The sequence below is a fragment of the Mustela putorius genome, unplaced genomic scaffold (assembly GCF_011764305.1).
Source record: "Mustela putorius furo isolate JIRA1106 unplaced genomic scaffold, ASM1176430v1.1 tig00003859_pilon_pilon_pilon, whole genome shotgun sequence".
NCBI classification, from domain to species: Eukaryota; Metazoa; Chordata; class Mammalia; order Carnivora; family Mustelidae; genus Mustela; species Mustela putorius.
Genome location: NW_025422011.1, coordinates 33,286,351 through 33,311,671, shown reverse-complemented (window position 1 = coordinate 33,311,671; position 25,321 = coordinate 33,286,351). Strand labels below are relative to the sequence as shown.

General features: G+C 39.7%; 2 protein-coding genes across 6 annotated transcripts in view; one reads left to right on the top strand and one right to left on the bottom strand.

Annotated features, from left to right (window-relative positions):
* DENND2B (DENN domain containing 2B) overlaps window positions 1-25,285 on the bottom strand; it is a 173,270-nt gene extending 147,985 nt beyond the window's left edge. For 2 of the 5 annotated variants that reach the window (XM_045065852.1, XM_004751927.3), the window contains exons 1-3: window positions 25,051-25,285; window positions 21,846-21,916; window positions 1,224-1,357 (exon numbers count right to left, since the gene is read on the bottom strand). The gene's annotated coding sequence lies outside the window, so the exon portion shown is untranslated. Of the gene's footprint in view, window positions 1-1,017; window positions 1,120-1,223; window positions 1,493-1,612; window positions 1,745-21,845; window positions 21,917-25,050 lie in introns of those variants that run through there. The other 3 variants (XM_004751930.3, XM_045065851.1, XM_004751932.3) reach the window with 3 other exon arrangements.
* LOC101682365 (40S ribosomal protein S24-like) lies at window positions 22,748-23,116 on the top strand. The gene has a single exon (XM_045065853.1). It carries the CDS (start codon window positions 22,763-22,765, stop codon window positions 23,087-23,089), a length of 327 nt encoding a protein of 108 aa, XP_044921788.1. The 5' UTR covers window positions 22,748-22,762; the 3' UTR covers window positions 23,090-23,116.
* Window positions 25,286-25,321: the final 36 nt, after the last annotated feature.

Below are 25,321 nucleotides of genomic sequence, written 5' to 3'. Positions count from 1 at the left end.
TAAACCATTTCTGATTCTTTAGATGTGCCTGTTTCTGAAAAATCTCATCAGTAAAATAATTTACTTTCTGAAAATACTACCTGGGGGGGGGGGGAACAGTAACACAGTCATTTGGGTTTTAATCTTGCGGCCCTATCCCAGGACGGTCAGTCCAAGTGTGTGGATTTAAGAGATAACTCGAGCTGTCCTGGAGGTGAAATAATGACACCTCTCCCATTCCCAAGACCCTGATATCTAAACCACAGAAACACCTGCATAGGGATAAAATCAAGAACTAGACTAAGGCGGCATTAAGCAAATTCTCTCACTTAGTGAAGAAGGGAAGAAGTTGTTTTATTCATATTCAAGTAACTGTAAACATTCATATAAAGGTCCCAGAAAAATAAGCTCTTTAGAAACATTTGAAAATGTTCACTCCCTTGAATCCTATTAAATTCCTAAATTCTTGGATAAGGTAGCACAAACATTGGCTAAAGTGTATTATTCCATTAGTCTTGAGTCACTTAAAAAATACATCTTTAATACTTAGTGCACTTTTAAGGAGAAGGACAAAAATGGAAAGCTAATCAGTCACAAAGAGTCGCAGTTTAATTTGCTGAAGTGATAGAGTGCAAAGTTAATTTTCCTTTGTTTGAGTTCCGTGTGTGTGTGTGTGTGTGTGTGTGTCCGTCCGTCCGTCCCTCAAGGAGCCTGCATACAAGCTACCACAGCTCCAGGTAAGGGCTCGACAGCCACAGCAGTGCAGCTCGGGTGAGCCCAGGGGACGAGGCGGCTTACCGAGCCCACTCCCGAGACAGCCTGCAGTCTCCTCGCTGCACGCAGCTCTGTACTTCCCTAGACCCTGGTCTCGCGGCTCCCCACCCCCAACTGTGTGGCCCTAGCCTGCCGGAAAGCACAGCCTGCCCCGACCAACCGCCGGGAGGGCAGTCCCCACCACCCCGGGAAGCTGCCCCTCCGCCCTGCTCCTCCGCTCCTGCAGAGGCCCCGCGAGTGTGGGCACTCGGCGCGAATACTTACGGAGCTGGAACTCGGCGGAGGCTAGGAGCGGTGAAGAGCCGGGAAAGGACTAGGGCTGCAGCGGCGGGCAGGGCGCGGCAGAGCGGAACCCGCGCCCCTCCTGGAGTAAGGGCACGGGCAACCCTCCCTTCCTCCAGCCGCCCCCCCCTTCCCAACACGCGGGAAGACCGGCTTCGAAAGCCGGGGTGGCGACGGGACGCACTTACCTCTGAGCTCCCCAGCCAGGCTGGGCGCTTGCACCGATGGGGGCTTGTCTGGAGCCGCGCAGCCCGGGGGAGGAGCCGCTCCGGGAGAGAGGGCGGTGGTCCGGCAGGCATCCGCGCCCCAGGCTGTGGCCCGGCTGGAGGGAGAGAGATGGGAGGGAGCACGGATTTGAGTGGAGGGGGGCGTGGAGGAGGTGTGCCTCCACCCGAGACAGAGAGGGTGGGCGGCTGGAACCCGGTAGAGGGGTGTGCTCCGAGGCACTGAAGAGAACAAGAAAACCGCGCAGAGAGTACGGAGCCGGGAGGCAAGGGGGTGGGGGGAGGGACCCGGGCTGGGAAAATGGGGGTGGTGGACAGGATGAGGAGTTGGCCCGCAACTGGTCGGCCCTCACCTCGGCACCATCCGAACAAGAATTGTCTGTATCTGGAGCAAAGCACAAGGGGGTCTGAAACTTTATGTCATTTTCTCATACACACGTGACCCCCCTGCAGTCCAGATGGTTTCAATCACTGGAGGAAAAAAGCGGATCTGCTGGTATGCATGAAAAGCCGGAGCTGGGAGAGTCTGGGAAAAGCTGCCTGTACAGCTTGCCTGCCTTCAAACAAACCGATGAGCTCTTTCCGTTCTCCCAGCCCCCGGCCTGGGGGAGCCCTGCAAAACCCAAAAAGACATGACAAGAAGCTACATTTGGAACTGCAGCCGTGGCCGAGAAATTCTGAAAACGCAAAGCTTCCAATGAGTCTGATCTGAACCAAAAGTTCAGAGGGCATTCAGAGATTTTAAGTACTCCATTTAGCTTGCAAAACCCAGCACTCGAATAGGGTGTCATTAAATAAGCAATGGAATACTAGCAGTGAGAATCTGTGATTTATTAGTGGAATTCCAAAAGACATTGTTAACTCAGTGTGACAATCCACTTGGAAAAGAATAACGCAAACCACTTAAAATCCAAAGCCATACATACTTGGTGGGATGTTAGGAAGCCATGTAACCCAATTTCTCATCCCATAAATCACTATAAATAGACCTTGATATTGTAATGCATAAAATTGACTTTTACAAACCTAGTTAGAATTTGAAGGAGCAAATGCGCATGAATGAGCATAAACAGGCTATAAGGCTGAGACGTGTTTCACAGCCCAAGCCAAGTCAGTTGTCATATATCCTAAAGAGGGATTTGCTCAGCTGTGGGACAAGAATAAAAAACGATGGGTATTTTAAGATATATCCTGGAAATAATTGTATTTGTTCATGATAGAGCAGAAATAGTGGCAAGAAACAAACTGATAAAGTCTATTGTTCCTTTACTCCAAAAAGAATATCTTTTTGGAGTATATCTAGTACTAACTTTTTTTTTTTTTTTTTTTTTTTTGACAGAGATCACAAGTAGGCAGAGAGGCAGGCAGAGAGAAGAGCGGGCAGCAGGCAGCAGGCTCCCCGTTGAGCAGAGAGCCCAATGTAGGGCTCGATCCCAGGACCCTGGAATCATGATCAGAGCCAAAGGCAGAGGTTTTAACCCACTGAGCCACCCAGGTGCCCCTAGTATTAACTTTTTACCTTATAAGCAGTAGTGCCAAAAGATAACACTTGGCCTTTTTAGTAGAAGGCTTTATATACAGTGTGACACAGTTGTCTGTGTTTGAAAAATATATCTGTTTTTGGTAAAGTGAATTGGTTCTTCATTAGGAAAACCCAAGATTTTCGTTGTTGAGGCAACTGGAAAATACAGGGGAAAACCTAAAATAGGGTAAGTCAGAACAATGTTTACTCCAAATTCAAAATCTAGCAGCGAGTTTCTTCTCTAGTTCAGTAAAGCACTTGAAACCTTCAGGAAACATACATGGATGGACTTAGGATTCTCCAATCTTCAGTCTCCAATTAGGGTGGTTCTGTCCACCACAAGCAATAAGAGAACTCGTGTAGAAGAATCCTTAGGGAACACAAGCCACAGAATTTAATAATGTTCCAGGCAAATTCTACCTGTAGCTCCCTAAGCTGTGGAAGGAGGTTCTTAAGTTTCCTACTTACAAAACTATTAAAATTCCTATCAGAATCCTGTTTTTCTAGTGAGTGACATCTGTGAAGAAAGCATGGAGGTTTTCTTTACACAGAGCCAGGACAGTCAACTGTTTTCACCTCTAGCAACCGCTGCCTCTTACTGCCTCTTACTGGTCGGATTGCTAACAATGTAGGAGGGCAATAATGAGATGTAAATAGTTGCTCCTTTTGTTGGGTGCTCTTCCAGATTATGCATATAACTTTTTTAATTCTTAAGAAAAAACCTTAAGAAAGCAAAATAACATCCCTTAAATTTTCTAAATACAGGATGCCTGTTAAGCATCTGCCTTCAGTTCAGGTCATGACCCCAGAGTCCTGGAATGGAGCCCCACTTTGGGCTTCCTGCTCAGTGGAGATTCTGCTTCTCCCTATGCCCTTCACCCTGCTTGTGCACTCTCTCACTCTCTCTCAAATAAATAATTTTCTTTTTTTTTTAAAGAAAAATAAAATAAAAAATAAAAAATGTTTCTAAATATAACCTAAATATTGTCTTAAGTCTAACTCCACAGATTTCAGTATTAGTCAATTAATACTGGCCAAAATTTTATTAGAGACACTGACATCTGAAATGTTTTTAAAGTTGTTTTAAATGGTGCTAATTAAGTAATTTGCATTCATCTAAAGTCCACATCACTTGACCAAGCTAAGGGAGATGGAAGCTCTGTGAGGTCTGGGACCAGGTCTGTTTTACTAATAATTATACCATATGTGCCTAGGACAGTGCCCAGCATGAAATGGGTGCCTGATACATAGATGCTGTTTGAGTAAATGAAAGGTAAATAAGACCACTCCCCATAAGGCTACAATCCTGTGGAGGCATGTGCCTTGTAAACAACAGAATGAAAGAACACCTTTAGGAAGGATACTAGCAACAGAAAAGAGGTAGAGGTAATTAGCATTATAGCTTTGGGCTTTACTCACAATATATTCAGAAATATTCAGAGACTGCTATAAATAAAAAGCATTTATAGGAGGAATTTAGTATATTTAGTGCCTAATTTAGGGATCTCACAGATACATTTTCCCATGTCCCCATTATTCAGTCCCCTCAACACAGAGCCAAGACAAGATGTGAGCGTAAACATCCTGGCTCTAATTTGGATAGTATGAATACTGTTCCTTTCATCCTCTTTCATACATCTCCTCCACCCCCAAGCCATTTCCTCTGTACTGTCTTCTGTCAGTCTAATGAAAGTTTCCTAATCTTTAGAAGCAGTAGCTTTGCTTCTCTTTGTGTGGAGAAATACAATATGCTTTGATTACATGGTTATATTCTATACAGATGCCTGGCAACACATCTTATAGCTAAGAGTCTGTTTAATATTTTAACTTTGAGGGACTTATGATTCAACTACTTTGTTATATACCAAAATAGCACTTGACATCACAGAGATGGGCTTTACTTCCTTTTGCTATTTTAAATCCTGCACTTAAACATTGTAAGTAGTTTGGGTTTTCTAGTACATAGATTTTGCTTGGGTGTGGCTTTTTTTTTTTTTCTTTGAGAGACAAAGGGTTAAGATTTTTGAGGAAATCTTTCAGATTTGCAGGTCTAGTATTCATGAAGCAGTTATTTCCTCCTATGTACTCTGCCTATAATATTATACAAAGAGTCTTAGTTAAAGGGGCAATGGGAGGTTTATCTGTGCTTCATGATCCAAATAACCAGGTTTCTCTAAAGCAGGCAACTGGGCAAGAAGGTTGTCCTAGATGACCTTTACGTTTTCCAGGGCATGCTTTTCCACATATCATTTCCCTTTTTTAATTTTTTAATAAAAATAGTATGTTTCATTTAAATAGCTAACCTTAAATGCTAAAGATCGAAATCATCCTAAAATGTTTTTTAGAGAAACTAATTACTAATTATTAATCCATAACTTCAATAAGTACTATTTAACCCAATCCTGCTTTCCATTCCACCTACATTTGAGTAGAACCTCATTTCTAAAACACCCCATATTTACCCTTGAACTTTTTCCATAAGCTTTAAGACTTAAGGCCAGTTTCGACATAAAACAACTCCGACCTATAATCTCCAGAAGCCCAGCATGACTCAGAAGTAGCTATCATGACTGCAAAAGGATGACCTTGTCATTTCCTCTGGCATTTTACTTTCCTCTTTTCCAAGACTGTCAAAAGATGAATGCAACTTACATTCACATAGATGCAACATCCGTAGAATGAATTCTTGTGATTAGTTTTTGCAGTCAGTAAAGCATAATAGCATGTACTAGACCACTAGTTCCTAAAGCTGAGAGCCCTTTGGAATCATCTAAGAAGTGTGTCAGAAATACAGACTCTGTCCCTAGTCCCAGACCTACAGAGTAAGAACTCCAAGGTTAAGAAACACTACACTAAATTAATTGTAAGATCTTTGTCATTTCTACATAGGCCAATTTTTCCTTAGAGCAAAGTCTCTCTATCACTACACACTCACACAGGCTTCCTAAAAGGAATCAAGCAAGATATTACATGAATTGAAACATAATATAGCTCTTTCCTTTATAATAAGCAACTCCTTTAGGTACAACTGCCTTTACCCTACCTCTGAAAGAAAAAAAATCGTTAAACTGAATGTTAAAAAAAAAAAAAATCCTACTAACCAAAGTTTAACAAGATTTTAACAGATCATTGAGGAATCAGCATGTTTTGTTATACAAATATAGTGGTACTTATAAGTTACTGAAATTATTAATTACATTTCTATCTTTTGTAATCAAGTAAAATAATCCATAACAATTGACTAAATGTATATTCTATTAAAAGCTACTTAATTTTTAAATTTTATTTATTTATTTATTTGACAGAGGGAGAGAGACAGCAAGAGCAGGAACACAAGCAGGGGGAATGGGAGTGAGAGGGAGAAGTAGGTTTCCCGCTGACCAGGAAGCCCGATGTGGGATTCAGTCCCAGGACCCTGGGATCATGACCCCAGCTAAAGGCAGACACCCAACAACTGAGCCACCCTGGGGCCCCAAAAGCTACTGAGTTTTTAAATTGTAGGAGATAAGAAGCACAGAACCCAAAATTGTGTGCAAAAATTTTTGACATTGTGACTTTAAAAAACACAGATTAAAACATATACATATAGGGCACCTGGGTGGCTCAGTGGGTTGAGCCTCTGCCTTTGGTTCAGGTCATGATCTCAGGGTCCTAGGACTGAGCCCCACATCGGGCTTCCTGCTCAGTGGGAAGCCTGCTTCCTCCTCTCTCTCTGCCTGCTGCTCTGCCTACTTGTGATCTCTCTATGTCAAATAAATAAATAAAATCTTTTTTAAAAAATACATATATATATGTAAGATATATACCTGGCTGAAAACTTGAAAACAGTATAAAAGAATATATAGAGGGTGCCTGGGTGGCTCAGTTGGTTAAGTGTCTGCCTTCAGTTCAGGTCATGATGGGATCAAGTCCCACATCAGGGTCCTTGCTCAGCAGGGAGTCTACTTCTCCCTCTCCCTCTGCCTGCTGCCCCCCGACCCCCACCATGCTTGTGCTCACTCTCAATAAATAAAATCTTTTTTTAAAAAAAGGATATATAGAGAAAGAGAAGTCTTCCTTCCCCCTCTTGTCCTCCCATTGCCCTCTCTTTAAGCAATCACTGAGTTTCTTGTATATTCTTCCAGAGATATTCAAAGGGAATGCAAAATTACTTATATGTGCATAATGCATTTTTGGGAGGAGAGGTCCATAACTGATAACAGATTATCAAAGAGATTAGCAATCTCAAAAAAGATAAGAATCACTGTTCCAGAGCAAGACTAAGGTTTCATGCTCTACTCTAGTCCACTGGTAGGATTAGCAGAATTGCAACCTTCAGTTTGCTTATGAGTATTACTATGCACAATTCCAGACTACAAAATAGCTTCAGCAAGCAATGTTGGTTAACATGCAGATGTGGTTATAAAATGCCACATCTGTTGGTAAATAACTTCCTTATTTTTATGTTTTTCTTAAACAAACCCTCCAATGAAATAGTTCCTTCTGTTACTGTATTAACAGACTGGGAGTGAAAAGATGGTAGATACTTTTCTCTCAAAACCTGAAAATTTTCTTTTGGAATAAAAGAAAGATTTTATCTGTATCTATAGAGAATTTAAAGGGGAAAAGTAGGGCGCCTGGGTGGCTCAGTGGGTTAAGCTGCTGCCTTCAGCTCGGGTCATGATCTCAGGGTCCTGGGATCGAGTCCCGCATCGGGCTCTCTGCTCAGTGGGGAGCCTGCTTCCTCCTCTCTCTCTCTGCCTGCCTCTCTGCCTACTTGTGATCTCCCTCTGTCAAATAAATAAATAAAATCTTTAAAAAAAAAAAAAAGGGGAAAAGTAACTTAGTACTCCTGAGAGGAATAATTAACATAAAGAACATAAATTACAAGGTTATTAATAAAGATCTCAAGAACCATATGTTTTAAGATAAATGTTATTTTTGTCAAGATGGTAAATCTCATTTGGATTTCAATGATTATTACTTTCTTAAGTGTTATAATTTGGATTTTAACATAAAGCTACAATACGTTATTAGTTTTTTATTCTTTTTTTCTCTCTCCCTCTCAAAACAATTTATTTTTTTAAAGGGGGTAAATTTTTTTTACCCCCTTGCTCATAGTAGAATCTGTTTCCTTGCCTGAATACAATGCAGTGTCTTTCACTCTTCCCCTCTTAAGTGCATGAGAGATATAATAAATAAGATCAAGTTTCTTTTCCTATAACCAGTTTACAAAAAGGTTCAGTCTGACCTAGGTCCATTTATGTTTTGCTCTGTAATACTGTTTGGGGTTTTATTCCAAATGCCAGACTATTTATTATTTATTTAAAGCAAATATTAGGATAGCAAGGCTGATGATACTGGGTAGGCTGTACCTGGGAGAGAATAAAGAATAAGATGAGATGTCGGCTGCTATTCAGATGGACAGGAACAAGACAAGGCTCAGAAGGCTAGAAGTCTAGTCTCCTCATTCGTATCTCTTGCTGAATGGTCCTTTTTCCTTCTCTCAGGGACTTGAAGATAATTTTTGATTGGGAGAAATTAAAGTCTAAAACTTTACTGATTTGAAACACTAGTTCTCGATCTTTGTTCCAGTGGTATCAGTTTTAGATCTAATCAAATATCCTTAGATTAAAGAATGATTTACCTTTGGGGTGCTTGGGTTAAGCATCTGCCTTCAGCATGGGATAGAGCCCCACATTGGGCTCCCTGCTCAGCGGGGAGCCTGCTTCTCCCTGCTCTTGTGTTCTCCCTCACACAAGCAAATAAATAAACAAAATCTTTAAAAAAATTTTTTTTAATCTTTAAAATCTTTAAAAAAAAAAAAAGAATGATTTACCTTTTTAACTAAGTTCACTGAATTTTGTCCAGAAAGCATCCCTGAAATAAAAATTTTGAGAATGTGATACCTTCCATTTATTTTCCAGATTACTTCCAAAAAAAAAAAAAAAAGAACCCATAGCAAATGAGAAAAAAGAGGCGATAGCTATTTATTTGTATCTTTATTCACTCAACCTTTACTAAACATCTGCAAAGAACTGTTTTTGACATCATGTAGAATAAAAGAGTAAGTCATATAAGCATATCTAAAATCTAGTGAGGAAGTTATATATAAACAACTAGTCAGAATAAAATATGTGGTATAAAAGAGATAAAGAGGAGGAAACACTGGAATTTGAGAAGTAATAAGAGTTTCTTTCCAAGAACTGATGGAAGGAAGGTTGGAACTGAACCTTAAAAAACTGTTACAATTTCTATTTCAAAAAAATAGAAAAAAGGGGGAGATGATTCAAAACCAAAGAAATACCCTGAGCTGTAAAATACTAACTTTAAGAACAATGGCTGCTCCTCATTTAACTGGAGTAACAGAGGCTAAGAAGGCAAATCAGGTGAAAAACAGTTTGGCAGTTCCTCAAAAAGTTAAACATAGAATTACTCTATGACCCTACAATTCCAGTCCTAGATATACACTACAAGGACTGAAAATAGCAGTAAATAATTTTGTACATGAATTTTCATAGCACTATTCACAATAACCAAAAGGTAGAAACAACCCAAGTGTCCATCAATAGACAAACTGATAGACAAAATGTAGTATATTCATATAATGAAATATTATTTGGCCACAAAAAGGAATGAAGTACTGATACATTCTACAATATGGATGAACTTGGAAAACATTATACAAGTGAAAGACACCAAACACAAAAGGCCACGTATAATATGATTCCATTTATATGTACTATCCAAAATAGGTAAATCCCTAGAGACAAAAAGATTAGTGGTTTCCAGGGGATGGAGGGAGGGAAAATGGGTAAGGGGTCTCCTTTGGGGGTGATGAAGATGTTTTGGAACTAGACAGAAGTAATGGTTGCACAACATCGTGAACGTAATTAATGCCACTGAGCCATACATTTTTAAATGGTTTTTATGAAGTTGTATGAAGTCCTCTTCAACTTTTAAAAAAATATGTAAATATGGGGTCCGTGGTAGATCCAACAAATGCTTACTAATACTCTTCCCAGTCCCCAGACGTTTATATATTCCACTCACCCTGCAGTTAGGCAAGGCTATAGATTGTGAGCAGAAATGACATATTCCACTTCCAGGTCAAAGTACTTAAGAATGAGTGAGAGGGGCACCTGGTTGGTTCAGCATGCAACTCCTGCTCTTGGGGTCCTGAGTTCAAGCCCCACGCTGGATGTGGAGCTTATCTTAAAAAAGAGAGATAGAGAGAGAGAGAAAAGAGGAAGAAGAGATGTGCATATCTCTCTTCTCTAACCACAAAGCTCCAAAGCCATGGGGCAGAATGGGTCACTGAATAAACTAGTGCCTCCCTATTGATCCATGCTGGACATGTTGCAGGAGTAGGAAATAGACTTTTATTGTCTTAAGCCAGGAGGTTGTTACTGCAGCATAAGCTAAATGTCCTTTGACAGGATCAGATCTAGGAAGGCCAGGAAAGCAATATGAAGAAATTTGAATCTTATTCTGAAGGGCAGTGTTTTTGAGGAAATGAGTAACATGATGTGCATTTCTTTTTTTTTTTTTAAAGATTTTATTTATTCGGGATGCCTGGGTGGCTCAGTTGGTTGCGCAGCTGCCTTCGGCTCAGGTCATGATCCCAGCATCCTGGGATAGAGTCTCACATCTGGCTCCTTGCTCAGCAGGGAGCCTGCTTCTCCCTCTGCCTCTGCTACCACTCTGCCTGCCTGTGCTCTCTTTCTCTCTCTGACAAATAAATAAATAAAATCTTTAAAAAAAAAGATTTTATTTATTCATTTTGAGAGAGAGAGCATGAGAGAGAGTATGAGAGAGAGCATGAGCGGTGGTGGGGGGCAGAGGGAGAAACTGACTCCCCACTGAAGAAGGAACCCAATCCCAGTACTTCGAGCCAAAGGCAGATGCTTAACTGACTGAATCACCCAGGTACCCCCACGATGTGATTTGAGGAAAAAATTCTGGAGGTAGTGTGCAGAGTAAGTTAGAAACAAAGATGGTCTTCAGCCTTGGAGTTCATTAGAAATTGCCTGAGAACTGTAGTCATCTCCCAATTTTTTTATATTTCTAAAGAATAAAATATGTGTTCTCAGGGGTAAAAATCATCTGAGGAGTTTGTAAAAATGGAATGCTGTAGTCCAGGGTATCTCCATAGAGATTCTGATTCAGAATCTCCAGAGGTAGGGTCTGGACACTTAGAACTATAAAAAGTTCTATGGGAGATTCTAGACTACAGGTTAGAATCAAGGGGAAGATGTCTACTAATTCAGGGATGACAAAAGTTACATGCTTAGTGGATTCAAATAAACAGGATAATAGAATAACTATTTTCTTGACAAATAGAATGATAAATGTTTAGGGAGTTTCTGTTAAAATAGTTATGAAAAGGTTACTCACACTAACGTTTGTATAGTCATGGTTATGACTTTGAAAATGTAAACACCAGTTAGATGAGGGTGACATTTCATATGTGTCTACTCTATCACTAGCTGATAGCATACCCCAGCATCTCTGATAGGCTGGGAAACATGGCTGACGTATTATAGTCAAAGGACTGGAAGGCCAAGCTCTTTCCAGCACTTACATCCATCTTACTCTCCTTTTTTTTCTTTTCTTGCAGGATAAACTAGCATTCCATCCTGTCTGTAGTTCCCTCCTCCTCACTGGGTATCTAACTCATCAACCAACTTTCAAGTCATCAAGACTTAAAGAGCCAGTATTTAAGGGCTCAAAAAGTCTGGGTTACAGATACATTGGAAACTGTCACTCTAAACTTCGTGTGTGTGTGTGTGTGTGTGTGTGTGTGTGTGTGTGTGAGAGAGAGAGAGAGAGATTTACTACCAATTGTGATTTATTAAGAGCCTCAACTTTCCAGCATACAGATTTTTTTTTCTTTTTTTAAGATTTTACTTACTTATTTGAGAGAGAGAGAGAACATGAGCCAGAGGGTGAGGCAGCAGCAGCAGCAGAAGCAGACTTCCTATGGAACAGGGAACCCGACATGGGGCTCAAACCCAGGACCCTGAGGTCATGACCTGAGCTGAAGGCAGATGCTTAACTAACTGACCCACCCAGGGGCCCCTAGCATGCAGATTCTGATAACTGTGAAGAAACAGATCTTTTGCCAACCAAAATTCAGTTTTGCAAAAACAAATTTTCGGAGCATCTCGGGAAAAAATGATCTCTGATAAACAAAGAGCATTGAAGTTGAATGACAAAAAGTAACTTTGCCATTTCTGAAACCCTACTGAAAGGTGCAAAAGAAATTGACAGGCTTCACTAAAAACCTCCTCCCAATACTGACTAATACCCAACTGTCCTTTTTACTTATTCTTAGTGATTTAGATTCTTTTCTTGCCTTCCACAGCAACTCTTGGACCTCCTAGACTGATCTCTTAATTGTTCATCTCATTGTCTTTTTCTTCTACCTGATGGGAAATTTCACATTTTTTTCCTTCAAACTCTTCTATCAAACTCTACATCTTAACACTGGCTTCAGGCAGTCTATGCTCTAACTCATTAATAACTTGTCATTCTGCAAAAATGTCAAGAAAGCTAACACTTTTGATAAGCCCAATTTGAAGGTCACCTCTTCAGCAAAGCCTTCTCCTACCCCTAGGCAAAATGAATTACTCCCTCTCTTTATACCAGGCACAGTTCACAGCCCATAACACCTGTTCACAAGTACTGTTCACCATGCTCCAATCTGTTGATTCTGCTAGAATGTGCAGCCCTTAAAGGTATATCCATCTTCAACATCTAGTAAATGGCAGGTACCCAATAAATAGCTATTGCAATACAGTAATTTCTGGATTTTTTAAAAGATTTTATTTATTTTAGAGAGGGAGAGTGAGTGCACAAGTGCAGAGGGAGTGGGATGGAAAGGCAGAGGGGAAGGGAGAAGGGCAACTAGACTCCCCACTGAGAACAGAGCTCTACCAGGACTTATTCCTGAGATTCTGACCTCAGCTGAAACCAAGAATTGGACACTTAACCGACTGAGCCACCCAGGAGCCCCTACAGTAATTTCAAAAGAATATATGGTATTAATATTTGACTGTGTAATCATTAGCTAAGTAAATAAAGAATGTAATGAGAAACCTAACCCACTAGAAAAAATTACATAAGCTTAAAAATGCACCTGGGGACATTTTTAATCTTAAAAGATGATTATTTTTTAACCAAACACTCCCAATCTTATCCAAAGGTACATTCTTCTTAGTCACTTACACATATGCAAATTCATAATTTAAAAAGCTAATTCACTTTTAAATCATCTGCTTACCCAAGCAGGCCCCTGAACAGTTTCCTTAGAATACAGAATATATTTGTTGTTGCTGTTTATTTATTTTTTTAAGATTTTATTTATTTATTTGACAGATAGAGATCACAAGTAGGCAGAGAGGAAGGCAGAGAGAGAGAGAGAGGAGGAAACAGGCTCCCCGCTGAGCAGAGAGCCCAATGTGGGACTCGATCCCAAGACCCTGAGATCATGACCCAAGCTGAAGGCAGCAGCTTAATCCACTGAGCCACCCAGGCGCCCTGTTGTTGCTGTTGAAAATAACCAAAAATAAGGGGCACCTGGGTGGCTCAGTGGGTCGGGCCTCTGCCTTCGGCTCAGGTCGATCCCAGGGTCCTGGGATCGAGCCCTGCATCAGGCTCTCTGCTCTGCGGAGAGCCTGCTTCCTCCTCTCTCTCTGCCTGCCTCTCTGCCTACTTGTGATCTGTCAAATAAATAAAATCTTAAAAAAAAATTATTTAAAATAACCAAAAAAAGCAAAAAAAGAGATTTTTAAAAAAATATATCACCCATATAAAAATGTTAGTAATGGGTAGCCAACTCTCTGGTAATTTTTTTCAGAAATGTTAAATGATTAATGAGTGAGGAACAGAAAGACACTCCTGAACACTAACTACTGCACAGCTACCTGAGGGTATTAAAAGGCTGAATAAAGAATGTTCATTCGTATACAGGGATTTAAGCACTGTTATGGGCTTTTTGTTTACTTTAGTTTTGGTTTGATTTTCTTTTTAAAACTATGCCCTAATGCCAAATCTTACATTTTTTTTTCTTTTTCCTGTTGAACTGATGCTATGTTAAGATATAAGCACAAACATCTCATAAGTGTTTTAAATCCATCCAATTGTTTGAGAAGGCATACGTGCTGGGCCAATGAAGCCAAAACATTAGAGCTAGGAATTTTGATGAAGATAATAATTGCTTACAGACCAGCTTGTTTTAACTTGCTGAACAAAGAACACAATTTTATACCACATTTTCATCACAGGCTTCTTCTCTGCATAATCACTACTATAATGAACACTTTTAAAAGGGAGATTATCTACAGGTTAAAGAGTAAGGAAGTTATCAATTAGATTCCATCATCTTCAAAATTTCACTTACTCAAACTTTACATTAATTAAAAAAAATTTTTTTTTAGCTGGCCTAAGCACTGTTTAGAATCTTTACAAACCATTTATTTAGTATGCATAGCATAAATCTAAGAACAAAGACACTTAGTTAATTTCTAAATAACCCTAGATGGCTCTATAGCCTAGGACATGTCAATAATTCTTTTTTTTTTAAGATTTTATTTATTTATTTGACAGAGAGAGAAAGAGAGAGATAACAAGTAGGCAGAGAGGCAGGCAGAGAGAGGGGAAAGCAGGCTCCCTGCTGAGCAGAGAGCCTAGTGCAGGGCTCGATCCCAGGGCCTTGGGATCATGAACTGTACTGAAGGCAGGGTCTTAATCCACTGAACCACCCAGTTCAATAATTCTTTGTGCCTTTGTTTACTTCTAGGACATCCCTATACAGTAAAAGAGTTTCATCTTTCTCACATCTGAAAGCTGCACTCAGGCTCTGTGCCTATGTCAGGAGTTACTCCCTCTCCCATTAAGTTACTTTCATCACTGGCAGACCCCTGCAATGATTCAATCTTCAACCAATATTTGTTACGGACCTACTTACTCTGTGACAGGCAGTGCAGGAGAGGTGCAGATGAGCTCTGTCTCTAAGAGGACAGTAATACTAGTTCCTGACTAACTGAGAGGATTGTCTCAGTCATTCTGCTTGTTTCACCCAACTTTGGATTTCCTATTCTTTACTTCCTCTGGAATACATAGCTGGAAGTCCTAACAATTAAGGTGGTGTAGATCCACAGAATAGGGCCGAGGCCATCAGTCAGTAATCAGATTGTTACTGGGCCAGGCAGTCTGGGAGCCAACATCGTTTCAAGACAGAGATAAGAAGTCATGGAAGGGACCAACGTCACCAATTCACAAGACCAAGATAATTCTTTGTGCATGATACAGTGGTGACCCTAGCTTTGCTGAATCATTTTGCCCTTATAACTCCAGCCTCTAAGACAGAACGCTCTGGATGCTGGACTCTGTTAACTCTTTATTCCCTTAATGCAGGCGACCATTCATCTCAGCACATAAGCCTTCAGTATCAGTTGTGTAAAAGCAGGACCATGTCTTCCAACTATGTCTGAAACCTTGTGAATTACAGAGAGAAAGGGAGGGTAGGGAATGAGAGACCTGTGTTGTCCAGAGTATCAAGGGGACAGATTCTAATGGCAGACCTTGAATTTGAGACTCCAAACTTTGGACATGTGCTTATCGTTCTCGATCTATCCACCCCATTGGTGTTTGCATGCCAGTCTCCTGTACTCTCTGTCTCTGATGTGTTGCTTGCTCTAATCCTTGCCATTCAGAAGTCATCTTGTTCTGATCCATGGCCTTGTTCTGATTTTGGATCAGAGCAAGAGGACCTAAATTTGCTCACATGTAACTATAGTAGGTATCTCAAGTTATTATATCTTTCTGTATCTCAAATTTCTCACCTTTAAATTAATACATTTGCCATCATATTCCCTCAAAGATACATTTATACTTAATTGAAATAACATGCATTCTGGGATCACAATAAAGTTATAATATGCTCCTGTATTCCTAACTATGTAGTAAGTATTAAAAACATTTAAAATATTAAAAAACAAATTGACTTCCTAAAAAGAATAAAAATTTTGAGTAATTAATTTTTTAGTTTTTATTTATTTATTTGACAGAGAGAGAGGCTATAAGCAGGGAGAGGGGCAGAGGGAGAGAAACCTGGGATCATGATCTGAGCTGAAAATAGATGCTTAACCAACTGAGCCACCCAGGCCCCAATTATATACATATATATTTTTTTAAGATTATTTATTTATTTATTTATTTATTTATTTAACAGACAGAGATCGCAAGTAGGCAGAGGCAGGCAGAGAGAGAGGCGGAAGCAGGCTCCCTGCTGAGCAGAGAGCCTGATGTGGGGCTCGATCCCAGGACCCTGAGATCCTGACCTGAGCCGAAGGCAGAGGCTTTAACCCACTGAGCCACCCAGGCACCCCCCCCAACTATATTTTTAAAATATAATATCTACCTCACTTCCCCAAATATTTCTGTAATGTTATATGAAAGAAAAAGAAAAATATTATAAGTAAATTAAGTAGAGCATACTCTTTCAAAGAAACTCAATAATGGGTTCTGTTTCTTAATGAAGAGGGATTTTAAAAAGGTTAAAAATTATCCCATTATTAATCTTATGGGAAAAGAATATTATAATTACATTGGATTAACTCACTTTAAGGCTTTGATGTCTCTGCTAGTGAATTACTAAAGCAGATGCATTTTTTTTTTAAGAATTTAAAGACACAAGAATTTTCATTGTGCTAATACAAAGAGTAGACTCTAAAGTGTTATATATAAAGTATGCTTCAAAAATTTAAAAGAGTTAAAGGAGATTCCTCATCTCAATTCCTAGGAGATGCTGTATCTGGAAGGGTAAACAGAAGCAAATAGTTTTCTGAAATTGAGCCAAGGCTACATGTCAACTGCCTGGCAGGAAATGCTTTTGGAGGGCCTAGATAAACACACCATCATCTTTTTTAGGAAAAATCTTCTCTTTTAGATTCTTACAGAGCAAATGTACTGAGTTTAAACTAGCATCATAAAAACAATAAGAAGAAAAGGATTTTTAAATTGTGGTACCTATAGGATCTATGTCAATTAAGTGATCTGTCCTTCACTTTTAACATACATGAACCTCACTGTTTAGCAATCATAGACTCAATACATGCTTGCTGAAATTTGTGATATATTAAACCTTATCTTTCCATTAATTTTCATTATGAATTTGGGGAAGCTTTATCTTATGAGACATTTTCATTTAGCACTAGCTCTTCCTGGCATCCTGGGATCGAGTTCTACCTACATCAGGGTCCCTGCTTCTCGGGGAGCCTGCTTCTCCCTCTGCCTCTGCCTCTCTCTCTCCATAAATAAATAAATAAAACCTTAAAAAAATAAAATAAAAAAAGAAAGCAGTAGCTCTTAATATTTTTGTATTATATGATGATATTTTCTTGCATTTTTTTTTAAGATTTCATTTATTTATTTGACACAGAGAGAGATCACAAGTAGGCAGAGGCAGGCAGAGAGAGAGGGGGAAGCAGGCTCCCTGCTGTGCAGGGAGCCTGATGCGGGGCTCAATCCCAGGAACCTGTGATCATGCCCTGAGCCGAAGGCAGAGGTCTAACCCACTGAGTCACCCTGGCACCCCATTTTCTTGCATTTATATAGCAAAGTGTTTTTCAAAATTATTTCGTATCAATTATGTTAATTTTCATTTTAACATCTCATTTTCTAAGTGCTAGCATTGAGACCAAGCTAGGACTTATAAAATGAAATGTTAGTATAAAAATTAAGTCAAAGGGGCACCTGGGTGGCTCAGTGAATTAAAGCCTCTGCCTTGGGCTCAGGTAGTAATCCCAGGGTCCTGGGATCGAGCCCCACATCAGGCTCTCTGCTCTGCGGGGAGCCTGCTTCCTCCTCCCTCTCTGCCTGCCTCTCTGCCTACTTGTGATCTCTGTCAAATAAATAAAATCTTTACAAAAAATTAAGTCAAAGATTACATTAGTCAGAGGACCACATCTAAAACCAATTAGTGTGAAATATTTTCAAGCACATTTCCTCTGTCCATGCTATGCATCAGATAATGGACCCCCAAATCCAACTACAGTATTTACTAAAATCATCCCTTGACCTCACCTGACTTTTATTTTCTTAAACTGCAAAAAGGATGATGAGGTTCTAGCTGTTGACTCAGAACACCTACTATTAGCTAGAAAGATCTTCTGCCTTGTGTCAAGCCTCAACTTTGGGGTCCTTCTTCACATTCTAATGCCATTACACACAACTTCCAATATCCCCCCAACCTGCTCCCTCCTTTCCAAATAGGACTTTTTTGCCTTACTTACTATTGGGCCCCATAGGGAAAAAAAAATATATAGAAACTTTGTGTGTAGACCATTTTATGTTCTCTCCACAATGTGAAGAGGATGGTGTATGATGGGGAAAAAAAGTCACAAAACTGAATGAAGGATACAAATATTTGAATGTAAAGTGCTTATTTTAAATAATTACCCTATTATCTCTTAAATTTTTAAATGTATTTCTAATGGGATACACCTATAATTATAATTAGGTAAACTTACCATAGGCCAGGGAATATAACTAAAGTTTACTCTAAAACTGTTATAATTCTAACCCTAAAAATGTGGCTTCCTACTCAACTTGTGAGAGCTTCCTGAAATGGAAATACATCCCAGCATCAATACAGAACAAAGACTTAATGCATGACAACTGAATGAATAAAGGAATACTGACAGAAATAATAAATTTCATCCTAAGAGAACATATAAAAGTAAATTTAAGAGCATCAAGATTTGCATTTTGTGGGACGCCTGGGTGGCTCAGTTGGTTGGGCAGCTGCCTTTGGCTCAGGTCATGATCCCGGCGTCCTGGGATCGGGTCCCGCATCAGACTCCTTGCTCCGCAGGAAGCCTGCTTCTCCCTCTGACTCTGCCTGCCACTCTGCCTGTGCTCGCTCTCGCTCTCTCTCTCTCTCTCTGACAAATAAATAAATAAAATCTTAAAAAAAAATTGCATTTTGAAAGGGTAGGAAGGATATAACATTGGAAAGAAACAGAAAGATCTAAATATTAATTTTTAAAAAGCTGTTGCATCTGTCAAGATATATTGTATCAGTTTTTAAGACACTAAAACTGTACATAACAGACAATTTCAGAATGATGGAGTAAGGAGATTGGCATGAATCATCTGTCCAAAGCAACAATAAAACTACAAAAAAATAGTCAAAATAAGCATATCAGCAATTTGGGGGGGCAGAAATTGACCAGAGGTGTACAACAGATTGAAAAGCACTTATTTTATAAATAAATAATAAAACTGCTGAACTTCTGTGAGGAAAGTGGGGATCTGGGACATCAGAGACTACTCCCATTCCCTATCCCTGACCCCAGCGCCAACACAGTAGTTCTGTTAAGACAGGACAAGCCATGAAGACCAGCAGTTCTGCACCTGGAGGCAATGACTTGATTTGGTATCCAGGGTATTGTCGGAAACAAGTGACCTTAGAAAACAAATGGTAAACAATCGGGAAAACTCAACATCACAGCTGGCTGAGACTATAGTATTGGTTGCAGCAAGGAACAGACCAGCCATAAATTTAACGATGGGATCCAGGAAACAAGTTCATCATAGTGGACCTTGATAAGCTCTCACGCATGTATCCTGGGTGGTCTGGAAGTTATGAATGGGTCCTAGGTATGCACTGCTGGAATGCGAGGTCTTGCACACAACAGAAAATAAAAATCGTAGCGGGCTTGATGAGGTGTTCCCCAACCTGTACACAGATCATTTGGCGAACCACTTACGTAAACTTGAGTTAGGCAAAGATTTCCTAGCTACTGAAAGCACAATCCATAGAAGAAAAAATTAAGTAAATGGACTTCATCAACAGTTAAGATGTTTGTGTTTCAATAAAGACCATTAAGGCAATGAAAGACATGACACAGACTGGGAGAAAATCTTTTACATCACACAGGTGATAATTCTTGGTCAGAACAAGAACTCATAATTATAACTCAATAATAAAAAAGGAAGCCAATTTAAAAATGGGCAAAGGACGAGGCGCCTGGGTGGCTCAGTGGGTTAAAGCCTCTGCCTTCGGCTCAGGTCAGGATCTCAGGGTTCTGGGACTGAGCCCCGCATCATCGGGCTCTCTGCTCAGCGGGGAGCCTGCTTCCCCTCCTCTCTCTCTGCCTGCCTCTCTGCCTACTTGTGATCTCTCTGTCAAATAAATAAATAAAATCTTTAGAAAATAAAATAAAATAAAAATGGGCAAAAGATTTGAACAGACATTTCACAAAAGAATAGGAATGGCTAAAACTACAAGAAAATGTGCTCAATATCAATAATCATCATGGAAATGCAAATTAAAATCACAGTGAGATAGTACTTCATACCCCCTAGAATGACTATAGTCAAATGATAACAAGTATTTAGGAGGATGTAGAAAACCAGAACCTTCGTACCTCACTTATGGAAATGTAAAATGGTATAGCCACTTTGGAGAACAGTTTGGCAGTTTCTTAAAATATTAAACATAAATTTACCATTCCACTCAGCAATGCCACTCCTAAGTATCGCCCCAAGAGAAATTAAAACCTCTATCCACACAAGCCCTTGTACCCAATCTTTCTTCCCAGCACTATTTGTTATAGTCCCCAAGTAGAAACAATGAAAATGAATCAACTAGTGAATAGATAAACAAAAGTAGTATATTCATATAATGGAATATTATTCAGTCATACACAAGAGTAAATTACTGATACCTGCTACAACATGGATGAGCCTCAAAAATATTATGCTAAGTGCATGCCAGACAAAAAAATTCCCATATTGCATGATTCATTTATCCAAACTCCTTAGAAAAGGCAAATTCATAAAAACAGCAAGCAGAAGAGTGGTTGTCTGGGTCTAGAGGCAGGAGCTGAGACTAACTACATATGGTAGGCACAGGAATCTTTTACAGTTAATGAAAATGTTCTAAAACTGGATTGTGGTGATGTTTGCAAAATTCTACAAATTTATTAAAATTTATTGAGCTGTACTCTTAAAACAGGTGAATATAATGTAACATAAATTATACTTCAAAAAAGTCTTTTTTAAAAACTCCACATGGATTCCAACTATTTGTATCTCCCAAAATTACCATTCCTTTAATCTCTGATAGTTTTTTAAAATGAGAAAACTTTTCCCTAATCATTCCTGCTCTGCAATCAATTTTTTAACTTCCAATTTTTTAACAGGCTGTGAAAGCTAATTCTCAGAACTTTGATCCATTCTCTTTAATCCATATAATCAAGATGACAATTTTGATAATGAGTTTCTTTCATTCCCCAAAAACCCAATGAGTTGATGTAATCAGGCAAAATGAATGATCTAATGACTCAGTCTATAATACTACTTTACAAAGCTGTAATGATTCTAAAGCTCCCTAAGTCTGCTGAAGAAATAAAAATACCACCTGTCAAATAAAATGATTTATACATTCTCTGGTATGTACAGTATAAATCATTGTCTAACTCTGGCATGATACCCACTTTTACATCATAGGCGTTTAACCCTTTTTTGCCTCTTCATGTAGAGAAACATAATTTACATTTGCTTGTCACTAAACTTGTTTTTTTCTCCTCAAGAAGTCCCAAATACAGTATCAATCTCTTTCCTCAGATTTCAGGAATAAAGATGTCCTCCAACCCATCTATTCCCCAAAATACAACCTAGATAATGTCTATGTGTTCTTTTTAATGTATCTACCCTCATGAAAAGAGAAATCATGGAAGACTTACACCAATAGTTCCTTTTTCCATTGATGATCAGATACATTTCTGATCATATGCCCTCCCTCTATTTGCTGTTCCATTTCCAAGTCTCACTGGTAGCTTTAAGAAGTGCCTGGCTTAGAGGCACTTGGGTAGTTCAGTTAACCACTGGATTCTTGATTTTGGCTCAGGTCATGATATCAGGGTCGTGAGACTGAGTCCCATTTCAGGTTCGGTGCCTAGTGCAGAGCCTGCTTAAGATTCTCTCTCCTCCTTCTTCTGCCCCTCCTCAGTCTTATTCTCTCTCTCTCTTTCTCTCTCCAAAAACAAAACAAAAACCATTTGAAGAAGTACCTGGCTTGGGCTGTATTTGATTCACAAAGGGCGGGGTGGTAGGTCATGTTTCATCATCATTCCCATCGAATCTTAAAAAAGAGAAAAAGGATTCTCTCACTCTGTGGTTTATGGTTCAAACCTTGAAATTATTTTAAAAAATGTATAAATATAAAAATAAATGCAAAGATTTAATTTCATGTCAGTCTTTAGGTTTTATTTCATTCCAAGCATCTTCTTTCTCATATATTTCTAAATGTTAGATTCTGGGAAAGTTGTTATAACTGAATGTTCATTATAATCATTAAAGTATGTAGGTAGACTTTTTTTGAAGAAACCAACTCTTACCCAGCCTAACAGGGATCTATTTAAATAAAAAATTAAGTCAGTAAATTCAACAAATGTTTATTGAACACCTACTGCTTAATAAGCCCTTGTTATTTAGGGAAAATTAGGAACAATTTCCACCTTCAAGGAGTTCATAAGCTGTTGGGGGGAAATGAAACATAACTACATATAATTGAAATCACATTGAGATAAGTACCTCAACATTAAAAAAAAAAAAAAAAAGACATGGAAACAGGTTGCACCTGAAATAGCAGATTTCAAAAAGTTGACTTGACAAAAATAAAGTAATGCTTCAACTGGAATGGAATTCAGGATGGAAGGTAATAATAGATTCCTGGGGAAGATGTCACCCAAGTGACATGAGGTATGGACATAGTATCAGGTAAGGGAGAACATAGTGGGAGACAAGGCTGAAGTCTGATTAAGATAATAGTATTAATGGGGCACCTGGGTGGCTCAATGCGTTAAATCCTCTGCCTTTGGCTCTTTTCCTCTCCGGCTGCTCCTCTCAGCCACCATCATGAACGACACAGTAACTAACTATCCAGACCAGGAAGTTCATGACCAACCAACTACTTCAGTGCAAACAAATGGTTATTGATGTCCTTCATCCTGGAAAGGCAACAGTACCTAAGACAGAAATTCGGGAAAAACTAGCCAAAATGTATAAGACCACACCAGATGTCATATTTGTATTTGGATTCAGAACCCATTTTGGTGGTGGCAAGACAACTGGCTTTGGCATGATTTATGATTCCTTGGATTATGCAAAGAAAAATGAACCCAAACATAGACTTGCAAGACATGATCTGTATGAGAAGAAAAAGACCTCAAGAAAACAGCAAAAAGAATGCAAGAACAGAATGAAGAAAGTCAGGGGGACTGCAAAAGCCAATGTTGGTGCTGATAAAAAGTGATTGGACAACAGAAGGAGTAAAGATGCTGCAGTGGCTTTATCTGTGGGGATTGTGCAAATTTTTCATGAGAGGATTAATATACTAAGAATGTTAATGTGGAAAAAAAAGCCTCTGCCTTTGGCTCAGGTCATGATTCCAGGGTCCTGGGATTGAGCCCCACTGCTCTTCGGGGAGCCTGCTTTCTCCTCTCTCTCTCTGCCTGCCTCTCTGCCTACTTGTGATCTCTGTCTGTCAAATAAATAAATAAAATATTTTTTTAAAAAAAGGATAATAATATCAGCTAATATTTATTGAGCATTTACTATGTGTCAAGATCTATTCAAAGCACTTTATTTGTATTAATTTATTTGATCCTCCCAACGAGGAATATACTATTATTATTCCCATTTTAAAGATGACAAAACTGAGGTAGAGAACAGTTAATCTGTTCAGGGTTACACAGACCTGGCTAAGTTATGGAGCCCAGGATTTTGAAAACCACAAATAATAAAAGAAAAACAAACTGTCTCAACCTCAACCGTTATAAAAGCAGTTAAATTATAAAAGCAATTAACAGGTATTTTAAATATATCTTCTCTTATTAATTCCTGGCCATACTTCAAGACTTTGCTCAAATGCCTCCTTCTCTAGAAAGCCTTTCTTGAACCCCCAAATGAACAATATCTCTTTCTCCTCTAAGCTTCATAACACTTTCTATCAATCTTAAAGCAACAAGTTATGAACAAAATCTTACTATTTAGTTCCTAGCATTACAGATTTTATGTGCATCATTTTCTCTTTTTTATTCTGCTTTAGCCTGATTCACTTTTTATTCTCCACAAATCCAACGACAGTGCTTGGAACATTATAATGCTAGCTAAATCTGTGGAGCACTTTCTCTTTGCAAGGCATTGTGCAAAGCATTTTCAAGGAATTCTCTCACAAAATCCTTACAGCAACCCAATTTCTAATTCACTGCATTCAATAGCTATTTTTAGCAGCTTCTTTGACAGATGAAATAATAGATGTGTCTTAAACTCAGTAAACAAAACTGATATGCCCACCCCCCACCCCCACTCTTAAGAAGCTCACAGTCCAGGAGATTGGTACTCTTGGTATCCCTGAGTAACGACAAGAGGAAAAATGAGATTTGAAGAAGTTAAGTAACGCGTTCACCCAGAATCACAGAGCAAAAAGGTGGCGGAGTCTGAATTCAAACTCAGCTCTCCAGACTGGATATTCGGGACCCTGCTTGCCTAACCACTATGTTCTGAAGGAGGCTTTTGATAAACAGCATTATGTAGAATACTTTTATACTACAATGAAAAATATCCCGATGATAATGAAGACTTTTACTCAATTTCTTTAGGTGAGAGGAGAGCAGGAAATGAGCGACAGTGTAGACGGAGACTGCCATAGTAGTATCCTGGTAGCCCAAAACTGCTGATCAAGCCATCTGCTGGGGAGACTCGCTCGGCACTGAAGATTTCCTTGTGTCCCTTCAAGTGACTCCCACTGAACAGTGTTCCTTAAAGGAGTTCCTCCCAAAGATCAATACTTTACTGAGCGCAGTGTGGTGTAGCCGACTCACTTGGGCTCTACGGTCTATCAAATAACAAAGAAGTGTGGAGGAGTGGAGTGGAGTGCAAGGTAACGAGGCTCAGCTTATTTAAATGTGGTGCAACTATTCTTGAAAGGTGGGTTCAAACCCTCTGCCCACCCCGCCCCCCAAAGAAGAGGCTTCCAAAAATGTGAGTCCGTATTTCCCACTCGAGGAGTGCGGAAGCTTCCGTGAGGGGATTACGGGGCGCCCCTCTTGGCCCTGAACAGCTGCCATCCGGCGGAGGGAGTCCCACTGCCCACTGCCAGCTGCCCAAACTCTTCTCCAAGCGCCACCTGGGCAGCTGCACTGTTTGGCCTCTCCTACTCATCTCCTCAAACAAAAGCGTTTTTTACAATAGCGATATCCCAAGATAACAGACCAGACGGAAAGAGTCGCTTGGAGGCAGGTGTCTAATTCCCCACAATTTCTTAGGCCTGGAGGAGACCACCTGACTTTACACCGGGTCCACTATGTTTGGCGTTGGAGACCACCTCGAAGGGTAAGGCCACAGCCCACCGGCTTTCCGGATGCAGCAGACGGGAGGCCCCCGCCGCAGGATAGACTCCGGCCTCCACGCCCCGCACGCCGCCAGACTCCGCCCCTGCGCCAGGCAGTTAGCCAGGCAACCGGCACGCAGGGGCCGCGGCAGG